The sequence below is a fragment of the Heloderma suspectum genome, chromosome 13, assembly GCF_057233095.1.
Source record: "Heloderma suspectum isolate Gila_16-S chromosome 13, 16-S_ref, whole genome shotgun sequence".
NCBI lineage: Eukaryota > Metazoa > Chordata > Lepidosauria > Squamata > Helodermatidae > Heloderma > Heloderma suspectum.
In genome coordinates, this window is record NC_139470.1 from 1177191 (window position 1) to 1189706 (window position 12516).

At 53.9% G+C, this 12516-nt stretch overlaps 1 protein-coding gene across 2 annotated transcripts; it reads right to left on the reverse strand.

Annotated features, from left to right (window-relative positions):
• Nucleotides 1-825: 825 nt before the first annotated feature.
• On the reverse strand, nt 826-11454 carry LOC146335877 (uncharacterized). 2 transcript variants are annotated; one of them, XR_014785662.1, is made up of 4 exons: nt 10476-11454; nt 9758-9890; nt 8804-8988; nt 826-987 (listed from the first exon to the last, which is right to left on the reverse strand). XR_014785662.1 is itself a non-coding variant. In XM_084819245.1 (4 exons), the coding sequence occupies exons 1-3, from the start codon at nt 11298-11300 to the stop codon at nt 8944-8946; spliced, it is 363 nt and encodes a 120-aa protein (XP_084675371.1). In that variant the 5' UTR covers nt 11301-11367; the 3' UTR covers nt 826-987; nt 8804-8943. The 2 variants fall into 2 exon arrangements, 1 of the variants encoding a protein (XP_084675371.1); XM_084819245.1 differs by having other exon boundaries at nt 11116-11367.
• Between the last annotated feature and the right edge of the window lie 1062 nt (nt 11455-12516).

A 12516-nucleotide genomic window follows, 5' to 3' on the forward strand; every position in this document is an offset into this window, starting at 1 on the left:
CGCTTGTTCGTGCATTTTATAGTTTTAGACAAGCAGCCTTCACCTGAGGACATGTCGCAGCTTTGCTGGTTACTTGTCCAAAGGGGGGACACATTCTTTATCTCCTCCTCCGTGAGCTGGTCGCGGTTTACGAGGCTGCCAGGGGCGGCGCGGGGCGGGCGGGCGATGGAGGAGAGAGGGAACAGCAGCGGCGGCAGCGGGCTCTCTGTTTAGCGTGAACAGCTACGGAGCGTGGATGGCCAGCGACTCCAGCGGGCTGGGTCGCCAGTGTTATGCAAATAGAGGGTAGAAATCTCACCCCCATTTCCAGAGAGAGGGGGATTTACCAGAGAGGGGCATTAGTTGCCAAACAAGCCCCCCCCACACACACATTTCTCTCATGTGGAAGCATGACAAAGAGACTTGCCTTGCGCACGCTGCGCACCCATCCCTGGTTTTATTTGCTTGCTTGAGTTGGGGAAGGGGTGGGTCGAGGGCAGTTCTCACAGCCAAGTCTCACTACTAGCTATGAAGAAGCGGTAGAGAAGCCTTCTTCAGTCCCCTCCCAAGACTTCGCTAAACACACTGCCCACACGCCTTCAAGTGGATATCCTTAAGGACTAGGAACTTGCACTGCTTTTGTAATGCACAAGAGAGGGTTGCCATCTCTGCCTCATCTCCAAACAGTTACTAGCCAGATCCTTCTTTCTGCTTCACAGCAGCTCAGACAGTTCCAGGCTGCTTCCACAATAGCCCTTTTCTCTGGAACTGACATCCTTTACTCACTCACTTTTTTTTAATAGAGAAGCCAAGTGAAAATAAACTGAATAATCTGATCAAATCACTGTATTCCAGTGTTTTTCTCTTTTATTATCTCCCCACCACCACTCTGACCTGGTTTGCAGCATTAAAAATAAAATTAAAATTACATTGCAATGCTAGTCCAAGGACTACTATGTCTTCAGTTAAAAGTTTCCTGGTTGCTAGTTCTGCCCACTGAATTGCCTCCTGTAAAAGAAAAGGAAAATGAATTAATGTAAGGAAATCAGTAATTAACAAAATATAAGCTCACTAATAAGCAGCAATGAGGATGCAATTCAGCACTTAGCCCCTTGCCATGCTGATCAGGAAGCAATAAAGTGGACAGAAGCAGGAGGCTTTTAATTAACACTGAAAAGGATTTGTGTTGAAAAAAGACATACCTGTGAGTAAATATTATAGAAGGATCTTGGCCACAGGGAAGAGTATTTCTGCATAATATAGCACATTACTGAAGTGCTGTGTGGAACTTTCATTCTAAATTCCACTTCCAGTGGATTGCAGAAAAGTGACACCTTAGCTATGCTCACCCCCCTCTTCTCTGCATTGTTTTAACTGCAGCAAAAAACTGACTGAGAAGACTTTGCTGCAATCTATCTACTGATGTGAAACAAATGCCACAAATGTCCATTCTCCTCCCAAAAGGCATATTATTGATTCATCCCCCCACCCCCATTTCTGGTTACGGGTCTGGTCCTGATTAGGAATGTTTGGGGAGTTCAGTCTTTGCAAATTCTAATCCATTACAAACTAATCTGATCAGCACAACCCAGACTGGAACTCAGTGGTCCACCACCTTTCGGATGTCCTGAATGCTCCACTGCACTTCTTGGCTCAAAGGACACATCAAAATAAGTTTCAAAAGCTGTATTTTGAGAGAAAATACGTTTTAAAATGTGCATTTCAACATGCATTTTGTGTTGTCGCTGTTTTTAAATTGCAGATTAATGTGGAAACAGGACAGAAGGACTTATGGGGAAGTGGCGTGGACCAGGAACAGAGTTATTTGCCCCTCCCCAGTCCTGCTACCGCAGCCAAAGCAAAACCACCATAAAACAGAATCAAAGCAGTGACGACACCTCCTCCCTGTCCTCCAAGGAGGAGGGAATTGACCTGCAGTGGGGGCTAAAATTACAGAGCAGGAGGAGGCCATGCAGAAAGACCAGCCCCACTGCTCCGTCTGCTAGGGAGGAAAACGAGTGTCGATGGAAGCGCAGAAGCCAGGGCCAGGCGAGCGGCACTTGGGGAGGAAACAGACTCGCCAGCAAGTGATGGATGGGGGAGGCGGGCTCCTCCAAGGCAGAGCAGCGCTCTGCGCGAGAGCAGGGTCTTGCTTTCCTCCCCACTCGCTGCAAATGTCTGCGGAGGAGCTGGTAGGAAGAGTCACATGGCCAAGGCCCGCTCCCCAGGACGAACGCTGCTTGCATACACCGATGTCAACCCAAAGGGATCTGGCAGTCTTGCAAATGGTTCAGCTGGTGCCCAAGAGACCACATTGGCGCAAAGATTACACAGGCCCGAGCACCTACGAGAGTATTGCCTGATCCAGGCCTGACTGCATGGGCCTCCCCAGAGATGAAGGCATTCCCTCCCTCCATTCCGTCATTGTTCCAAAACGTCACTCACCTCCTGAATTCTGGTCTAACTGGGAAGATTTCTAAAATTCTTGATTTGGATCGCGTGGTTTCCTGCAGATTCTATGGTTCACTGGCATCTCCTCACCCCACCCTACCCCTGGCCCACATAGACATTGCTTTCTCACAGAGTTTTATCAGCTGCGGATGGGGCCATATCAAGACAGATTTCTGTGAGTGTTTTGTTCATGCATACCCGTGCATAAATAGTGTGTGTGTGTGTGTGTGTGAGAGAGAGAGAGAGAGAGAGAGAGAGGACACAAATGAACTGAAGGTGCTGTGGGAAACTATTGTATACAGAGCACATTGTATGAAATTTGGAAATCATTAACTGGAACAATGGAGGAGGCTTCCTGAAGCCACAGTGCCAGGGCTGGTGCCAAGGGCAGGCATGCTTGGACACCTGCCAGGGACCCACAGCCCAGCAGAGGGCCTGTTGACAGGCCCCCCCGGAGCTGCTCCTCCTCTCCACCGCTGCAACCTTCCTGCTCACCTGCCTCTTGCTCTGGCGAGGTCGGTGGGGAGGAGCAGCAGCAGAGGCCGCTTCTTTGCTGGCTGTCTGCCTGCCAAGCAACAAAGTGGCAGCGGTGCTGCCGAGAAGAGGGGGGAGGAGCTGCGGGCCATGGAGGTGAGAAGGCAGACCTGTGGAAGAGCCCACTGAGGGGGCCTGTCCCAAGGGCACTCCAAGCCTGCCAGCACTGCGTGGTGCCACCCCAGATGCGAGACCAAGTCACTGGAACGCCAAACTGCACAGCAAAGTTTGGATTGGAAGAATTTTGGAAGCATCACTCTGTGCTGCCCACTTCCATTTTTGATGGTGGGTGCTGTTCCACCTACCCCAAGGAATAGAGGTGCACCATGTATACAACTCATAGTACAGGATAGTGGAATTGGGGGAGTCTACCAGGATACTGGGGTTTCCCCCCGAATCTGTTACCATGGCATGCATCCAAAACGCACACGACAGATCTAGTTGGATGCTTTCAGATACTGGGGGGTATCATCCAGCATATCTGCTTGTATAAGACAAAGAGAAAGAGAGACAGAGAGAAAGAGAGTATTTATATGTGTATGTCTAGCTGGAGTATGTTTAATAAAGAACAACCTTGCAGTTCCCTTTCTGTATGAAATTAACATACTTTATGGCCAGCTGTAAAAAAAAAACATTCCTTACGGGTACGAAGTTCATAAAAAATTCAAAGTAACAAAGGAAACATATAAAAAATTAATCTTTTAGTAGTAGTCATTGCTCTGGTTAAAAAATGGAGAGCTTTGGTGAGAACACAAAACTAGAGGCATCCATTATATATAACGTGGGCGGAGGAGAACAATGGATGCGAGTAAAGTCAAGGCACTTTCCTCCTTCCCCCACCTTGCCACATCCCAGCTCACCTGCCCGTGGCTCAGAAGAAATGATCAGCTTGAAACTGCTCAGGGTAGACTCTGAGCATCCACACAAACAGGGAACCACTGAGCCAGAGGCAGATCTGGATGAGGCCATGGAGACCTTGCTTGGGGAAAGGGGCTCCACCACCCCTTGATGCTATCCTGCCCTGGACTGGGGGTAACCCAGAAAAGTGGCATTCTAGTCTCACCTTGGCCATGGATTTTTCTCCTCCCACTCTCCCAACAGTACATGATGCTGACCCAAAGAAAAGCCCAGAAATGTTGCAGGCCCACTGGCTGAAAAGTAGTTTTGCTGGCTTGTGAACAGACATACTACTTCTGTTCCAAGGTGAACTCTCTCCCTTGAAGGGGGGGGGGGGGGTTGTAGGCTTTGAATTAGTGATGGACAGACCTGTCAAGCTCAGTTTTGCTTGGGTTCTCATTTTTTCATGTTTAAGTTCATTCCATCTCGTTTCCACATTGGATTGCAATTTTTTCCTCTGCACATAAATTTGTATGAATGTTGTGTGTATTTTTATACAGATTGCTTTAAATGTGTGCACACTTTTGTGAACATGCACATTTTAAGCACTTTTCCAAAGAAGCATTTTTGTGCATTTTCTTCAAACACGCAATTTGGGCACAATTGTTGTGTTTGTGAGTGTGTTTTGAGAACTGCATCACAAACTACAGAAATACATGGTTTTTGACAGAAAACTGTGTTCTGGTTTGTGTTTAGGTTCTGGAAGTGCACGTTTGGTAAGCTCACATTAAGATGCAAAGCCAAGACATTCCTCACCCGTCCCCATCTCAAGTACGGCGGCGCCTAAACGGGGGAGGCCCGCGCTGGGGAGGGCGCCTCCTCCCGGCACATGGGCACCAGCACCTGCGCTATCGTAAAGCCCCTTCTCCCCTCAAAGTCTCTTCTTCTTCAGGCCAGGGTTTTGTTCTCTGAAGAAGAGATGGCGCTTAATTTTATTCTTATTTGTCCTGTTTCCCCCAACCCCTGCCTTGAAGTCTGGGTGTCCCAGCACCCAGTGTTCCATTCTTGCCTATATTCTCCAGTCCTGCCTGTTGTGAGGTGGAGAGGAAGCTGGCTGCACATCCCAGGGGGAGAACTTGCCCTGATCTCTCTGTTTAGCTCCCATCTGTCCTTCCTCTTAGTTCAGCTAGGATCTTTTTCAGATCAAACCTAGGCAGTGTTCGGCACAGTGGAATTTGGGGTGCTTCCTGAGGGGGGGCTCCTTGTGCAACCAGTCCAAAGGCCTCATGCAGCTTCTCTGTCTTCCCTTCCATAACTGATGAAACTAAAAAAGATTGAAGAAGCAGTGGGAAAATATGATTCTATGATGTCTGGACCTCCCATAAAATTCTGTGAATAAGGCAGGGCGGTTGCACAATAAAAAGCCTCATCTGGAAGCATCCTGGGTCTTGGCCAGATCAACCACCACGACGTGATGAGAACTCTAACCCAGCAATAGTTGTCTTCAATCCTTCTTGCTAAAAGGAGGAACTTCTCTTGCTGGAGCCCAAAGCCACAGCGCTTGTGCCCTTCATTTCTGTGCGGTTCACACAGCCCGCGCCCAGGTCTTTCCATCTTTGACCTGTGCCTGGCACATCAGCCCATGACTGAGCTGTTGGCAGTGGCACACGCAGAAAGACCAGGCCATCAGCAGGGAAGCACTGCGGGCAAATCCCCAGCCTAAACTACCCCAAACTCTGCAGAACTCCACTGGCAGGAAGCAAAAACGGCGAGCTTCCCACGGCAAACAGGCTCATAAAGACACAAATCCTTCTAGGGCCTCGTAAAGGCGTTTAAGCTCCTACTTAAACCTTTGCCACTCTCCACAGCCGCTGGACGAGCAGGAACTCCAGCCACGACTATAAACCTATAATGGTAGAAAGCCTGGTGACTAACAACCTCTATAAAAGAAAACCAAGGCATGCCATAAAAGGGGTTTATAAGGCCAGGGGGATTGTTTTAACAGAGCGAGTGGTCCCGGACTCGCGCTGAACGCGCAGCCTGACCCCAAGTACTTCGTGGCTTGCCTTATGAGCGCATTTAAAGCACTTGACACATCGCAAAACTGGCACACCGTAGTGCCAGGAGGCAGTGGGGCTGGGCGGGTGCAGCGATGGCACCCTTTGCTCCGTGAGAAACGCAGCAGCCCTCCACGCAACTGCCCGGCTCTCCCGGGCACCAGCTAAGGTTGCTCGGGCAGGAAGGGCTCTTCCCGGGCGCTGCTCTGAAGGGAGCCGCGTCGCCGGGCTCCGCGCGAAGCCAACGCGTCTTCTCGAAGCTGCCGGGCGCTGGCCAGGGCGGGGGCCTGGCCTTCGCGCAGGCGAGGGGCGTCTTCTCCAGCCAGGGGCCCAGGCCGAAGCAGGGCTGCTCCGCGGGGCAGGGAAGGGCGCGGGGCCGGGCCCGGCTGCCGGGGCGCCGCGGGGCGGCAGGCCCACGGCGTTCCCCGTCTGTGCCTGGCGCGGCCGCCGGAGATGCATGGCCCGCTCCGCGGCCCGGCCTGCGCTCGCCAGGCCTCAGGCGCCAGCCCCGCCACCCCCGCAAACGACAGCCGCGGCGGGCGCCTCGGTCTCGAGCTGCTGCCCGGCCGGAACACGAGGCGGGAGGACACCGCCGGCGCGTCACGCTCCCCGGGGGGCCGCTTCGCCAGCCCAGGGGCGCGCCCCCTAGGGCGCTCCATGCGATCCGGGCTCGCGCGGGGGCCAGGAGGGCCCCGGCGCCGCAGGCGGGCGCAGGGGCTCCCGGCCCCCTCCGGCTTGGCCGCGGGGCTGGCGGGCGCCCGCCTCTCCCCCGCGGCCCGCGTGGCCTCCGCCCTTCCTCGCGCTGGCCGGCGCCCTCCCCCGAGTCGCCGCTCTCGCCGCGGCGGCCCGACCTCTGGCCCCCAGCGGCGGGCGAGCGCTGCGCGGGCGGCGGCGGCCGCCCTCCTCGGGCCCCGCAGCAGCGCGCAGATGGGGGCGCGGCGAAGCGGAGAGCGGCTGCCGCGGGGAGAGGGGCCTCTGCACTCGCGTTGCACGCGGGCGCCTCGGCTCGTCCCCGCCGCCTCTTCGAATGCCTTCCGAGCACCCCGCTGGGGAGCCCGTGATTGTTTTGGAGTAGGAATCTCCCCACCACCACCCCGGGCCTAAGAGGCCCTTCTCAATCCAGGCCTACCAACCACCTGGCCTCGCCGAAAGGGGACGCGGAGGTACCCAGGCGGCCTTTCGTGCAGGCGCGGTTCTCCAAGACGTTTCGAAGGGTCCCACTCCCAGCTCAGTTCTGTTATGGCTTTGGAAAGGCCCCAGTCGGTCACATAGAAGCTGGTTTGTAGCCACAGGTGCTGCCCCTCGCAAACTCTTCTTGAGCCTGTTGTGACCTAAACTGGGTTGAATCTTTCTGCCCATGGTAGATGATTCACCATCTCCCAAGCTCAGTCTTCCAGGTCTGTGATATGGGGATAATGAGATTGCAAAAATCCTTTCTTACAGAACTGCCCTGAGGATTAGTGAGATAATATATGCGAAGTGTTTTCAAACATTTTAATGCGCTTTCCGTAAATATGTGATCTCTGTCGGTGTTGGCTTCTTGGGCATGATACCCTTTGTGGCCTTCCTCCCCCAGGGCGCCTGTGTCCTTCCCTTGCCCCCTCCCCTCCAGGCAAGCAATGCACAAACTGGTCAGTTTCGCTTTCTCCCACATTCAGTTTTTTTAAAAAAAAAGACCTGCAAGTGCTTTCCATCCAGCCTAAGAAGAAACTTGAGAATTTTGCTACGGTCTTATGAAGAGACTTGCACATTTTCACTCAAGAGTTCTTAAGGGAAATGTGAAACTGTTGAACAAAAGACACAGCCACCAAAAGCAGTCCCTTTATCAGATAAGACATAGGAAACAGCCAAGAACTCCTAGCTCTATTCATCTGACTTCCGAGATTCTTTCTACTATCTATCTATCATCTAAAATTATTTCTAAGGGTGTGATCCCGTGCATGTTTAGGCAGAAAATGTCCTACAACTCTCAGCATTGCTGGGAGTGGACTTCTTTTCTGTCAAAACATGCATGGGATTGTGCCCTAAGCAGCCTTTAAGGTGCCATTCTCTCAGGGCTGCATACAAAATAAAACCACACAAACTGGACATCATCATAAATAATAATAAATATTTGCCAAGCACTTTCCACCATTCAAAGCATCTCACATGCATTATCTAGTTGTCATCCTTACAACAATCTTGTAAGGTAAGTCACTATTATTACTTATCCCACACAATGCAGATAGGGATGGGGGGTGGGCTGAGGCTGAAACAGAGTGAGTGGCTTGCCTAAGGCCACCAGGTGAGTTGATGGCCCAGGCAAGATTTGAACCCAGGGTGTTTCTGATTCATAGCTTGGGCCGGGAAGCAGCAAGATCAAGACAAGAACGGCTCAATGTATAGAAGAAGTGTAATCTTCATTGCTCCAGGCTCATGGAGATCGTGGTGCACCCCCAGCCCCAAGCAATGTGCAAGGCTGGAGCTCAGAAATTGGGATCCCACAGCAGAGGCCTGCCTGCCTGCCTAGCAGTCCCTCTGCTCCTTGGGCCCTCTCTAGCTGACCTTCTGGGCCCAGCAGTGTTCCTCCACAGTCGCAGCCCTGCAGTTGCCTTAGTTGCACTTGGAAAAATCCAGAGGTGCGCTCCTACAGGAGCCTGTCTCTGCCATTGGCAGCAATTCAAGCCGCCTGGCGGACTAAATTGATTTTTTATGGCTGCTCTGGAGCGAGTTTAATGAATCTGTTAGTAGCTGCACAGCGCTTAAACCTTTCCCTGGCTCTGGAACTGCAGTGACAGCTTTTAATAAAAAAAGGAGAATATTACTTAAGACTTGCCCCTCACCTTCCAAATACCACCTCACCGTTAAGCTGTTTGCTGTGTCATTCTACATCCCTGATTTAATTCATTACGAATAAAGCCATTATATGAATTTACAGCATGGAGTGAATGCCTGGAGGAACTTACAGGCTGCAGATGGGAGCGTTTGCATAGTTGTCTCATGTAACCAGCCTGGGCCCACCTCTTTCAAGGAACCTCATTAAATCGAAAGGCTGGGATTTAGGGCCAGCCTGTTGCATTCTTTTGCCATGGATGGGAAGAACAACTCAAGCGCAATCCGGACAGCCAGCGTAAGCGTTGCAAGAGTTCAGCTGCAAGTCAATTCAGATTACAGTTATCAACACCCATGGGAATCTTCATAAAACAAGCAGGCGCTGCACAATATACTGCGCACAATCAGGATGAACAGAGTGATAAGCAGGGTTCCTGTTTCTTCAGTAGCTACATAGAAGAGAGAATTTTAGGAGGTGCAGCTTCTCTAAACCTACTGCTGGAGGAATTGTATGCTGGAACTCGTTCCATCACCTTGGAGTTAATGATAAGGCTTGATTAAATTCCTTCGTTCCTTCATTCCATTTCTATACTGCCCAATAGCCAAAGCTCTCCCAAAGTTCACCAAAGTACAATACAAAATACAGAATACAAAAGATTAACATACAACATTTTAAAAAACAGCTAAACAGCTAAAAAACAGTGACAATACAACACTGGGACTTGATAACACACAGACATTGACCGCCTCATATTCCACATGAATTTGGGGTCCCTCCCTGAGTCTGTTCTGATCTTGCAGCCGCCAGTCTCCTCTTGTGCCTACTGAGAGAGAACTGTGTGGCTGAGGACCAATGTGCCTTTTCCTTGAACAGCGTCCACACCCAAGCCCACCCGACGCTCCCTTCCTCTGCACTGCCTATGGGATGGCAAGTGGGATAGGGGGTGAGCCCTTCTGCTGCATCTGTGGCTGGGCGCTGAGGATCCTTGCTTTGGCTTCGCCAAGATTGCCAGTGGTGGTCCTTGATTCCTAAGTGCCTTTCTGCCTGCTAGCTCCAAAGTATGAGGTCCCCCCCACTTCACTTTTACCTTAACCCTTGTCTGAGCTTGGAAGCAATGTGTCACTGGAAGCAATGTGTCAACACCACCGCCACATTCCCTTCGCACACACTGGAGATGGAAAGGCAGTGGGGGAAGGAGATCGACTTGCTTCTGTTTGCCACTTAAGAAGAAAAACATGCCACACGTGAGTTATGCCAACATGGGACTTTGCTGAAAAGCAACTGTTTTAAGACATAAAAGCTTAAAAAAAAAAACTGTACATGAGTGTGTAAAGCTGGGGAGAAGCTTTGGCCCAACTGTGTTGTTAAAAATATTTAAATTTTATGCAGTGCCATCAAGGAACATAGCAGTTTGCTGAATCACGAAAGAAAAAATGGCAGATCCCTGTCCCAATGAGCTTACATTTTGCATGACATTTTGACCATCGTGGAGAGAAGAGAAGGGAGAGGCAAAGACAGCAGGGATGAATACCTGAAGATGCAGTTAGGCTTACTTAGGGATAGTCACAAACACCCATGCACACAGACGCAGTGGCAAGAGGGCTGTGTTCTCTGCACTTTCCCTGGCAAAAATGCACATGATCTCCGAAGTGGGTCTGCTCCTTTTGAGGAAGACACACCCGTTTTCCCCAACACGTTTTTGAGAAGTGACCTTAGTTTTTATACATCTCCCCACATCCCCACCCCAAACAGATTGTTCACATTCTTCCCCGTTTCCAGGCCCCAAGTTGCTGCTGCAGTTTTACCTGCTTGCAGAGCTGTGACTTGGAGTGAGCTGAACATCCCTGGAGAGTTGCCTGTGCCGCGCATGTGTGCGAATCCACATTCCTGGGGTCAGGAAGGATTCCTGTGGTAATGCAAGATGGCACCATCACAGGCAGTTTTTTGCGCTGCGCACAGCTGTTGGACTCGCTCCCGCCTCTGAAACAGCTGCTGGGAGCTGACCCTGTCGATCAGAAAGTACCGGCAACCCACGGAGCCGGCGCGCTGCCGGGGAGGTGACACAAATATTTTCCAACATGCAGGCAGCTCTCTGATTGGTTGATTCCCTGGAGAGAAGGGCTCTGGGGCCCGGTGTGCACTTCCGAAGCTGGGGTTTGTTCGGAAAACAGCGCCGGTGTCTGGACTTAACCCTCAAGGAGCTGGCTCGGAAGCAGAGAAAAGTGGCTTCTGTTTCTCCTTTTTTCTTCTCTGCCGTGATTTCTCACGGCATTTTCAAACAGCCACCCCCTGCTGCCTCTGCCAGACCTTGGAGCTCATGACGGACTGGACCAGAATACACGCTGTCTGGAACAACAGAGCATTCTGTTCTGAGCGGCACTGGGGCTGTGGAGCATGACCTCTCGGCCTCGGCGCACTGCTTCACAGGGCTGCTTGAGTGCTTACCCATATCCCTGCATCCCGCCCTGTTTATCGACACCGATTGGCAAGACGGCTAAGAATTTGCTTCGAAGCACACAGCAAAAGAAGGTGACCGAGGGAACTCGGCACTGGCGACTCTTATTGAAGACCGTGGGGAAGAAGCCGCCTTCTGCTGAATCAGAGCGCCGACCCAGGCCGCCCAGCGCCATTGGCGCAGGCCGGCAGCAGCGGCTCCCGGCGTTCCAGGCGAGTCTGTCCGCCCGGCCTGGAGACGCCGCCAGCGACTGATCGGGCCTTCCGCGTGCGGAGGCCCGGAGGTGGCGAGCGCCTGGGCGGGGTGCGCGGCGAAGGCGGCGCCCTGCCGCCAGGCTGCTCGGTTGTGCGACGCGCCCCCCGTCCCGAGCGCCTTCGGCAGTGACACCAGAGCACCACCCGCGGCGCGTTGGGGACGGAGGTGCCCCGCCCCGCCCCTGCCCAGGAGGGCCGCCCAGCCCTCCTCACAGGCAAGGCGGGTCCAGGGAGGCGCGCCCCCGGGGGGCGGACGGGCCCTCGGCTGGCGCAGAGCGCCTGCTTGGGCTCCAGAGCGATGCTGGGCATCTCCCGGCGCAGGAGGCAGGAGCTGAGCTGCTGGGTTAGAAGGGCCGGAGAAACACAGGGCAAGAGAGGGGAGGGGCCTCATCCAGCCTACGGCAGCTTGGAGCCGGTGCCAGCGGAGGAAGCTGAGGCTGCCGGGGCCGGAGGGGTCAGAAGAGGTTGCTGAAGATGGAGGGGCCGGAAGACGGGGAGGAGGGGGCTTGGAAGCCCCCACAGTGGCATGGGGCAGGGTGGCGGCTGCTCCAGCTGGAGGCAGGACACAGGGGCAAGGGAGCAGACCGGGGCTGAGCTCGCATTGTGGCCCCTGTGGCCCTGCGGCGCGCCCCAAGAAGGGCACGCTGGCCTCGGGCACGGGCCGGCCCTCCTGAGCCAGGGGACCTTCCCCCTTGGGGCGGCCTCCCGCGCTCTCCCTCGGGAGGCGCTAGCCCGGCTGAACGCGGCACTGGCAGCGGGGCGGTGGCGCCTGGGCATGTCCCTGCAGCCCCTCGGGCCGCGAGGCTGTCGGGAGCCCGCGCAGGCCCACGAAGCTCCCTTCCCCGCGGGCGCCTCCCCTGGGCCGGCGGAGCCCCGCACAGCCCCGGCACACCGTCTTCCCTGCGGCTGCCCGAGCGACCGGAAGGCCGCCAGGAGCCAGCGGTGGGCACACCGGCAGCCGCCCCTCGGGCGCGACCTGGCGCGCGCGTCGCGGGCCAGCGAGATCTCGGCTCAGAGGGTGCCGTCTGATGCCGTCCCCGCCGCCCGCCGCGTCCCGCCCGGCCGCGTTCTGGGGGCAGACAGCGGGGATCTTGCCGTGAGCGTCGCAGCGGCGTGGCCAGGCCAGGCCAGGCACGG

Coding starts and splice junctions, on each gene's coding strand:
- LOC146335877 (XM_084819245.1), bottom strand. CDS start 11,300: ATGGCGCTGGGCGGCCTGGGTCGGCGCTCTGATTCAGCAGAAGGCGGC. Junction 9,891..11,115: donor GGCGGGATGCAGGGATATGG/GTAAGCACTCAA, acceptor TTTCTTCTTAAG/TGGCAAACAGAAGCAAGTCG. Junction 8,989..9,757: donor AAGCTCAGACAAGGGTTAAG/GTAAAAGTGAAG, acceptor ATTGACTTGCAG/CTGAACTCTTGCAACGCTTA.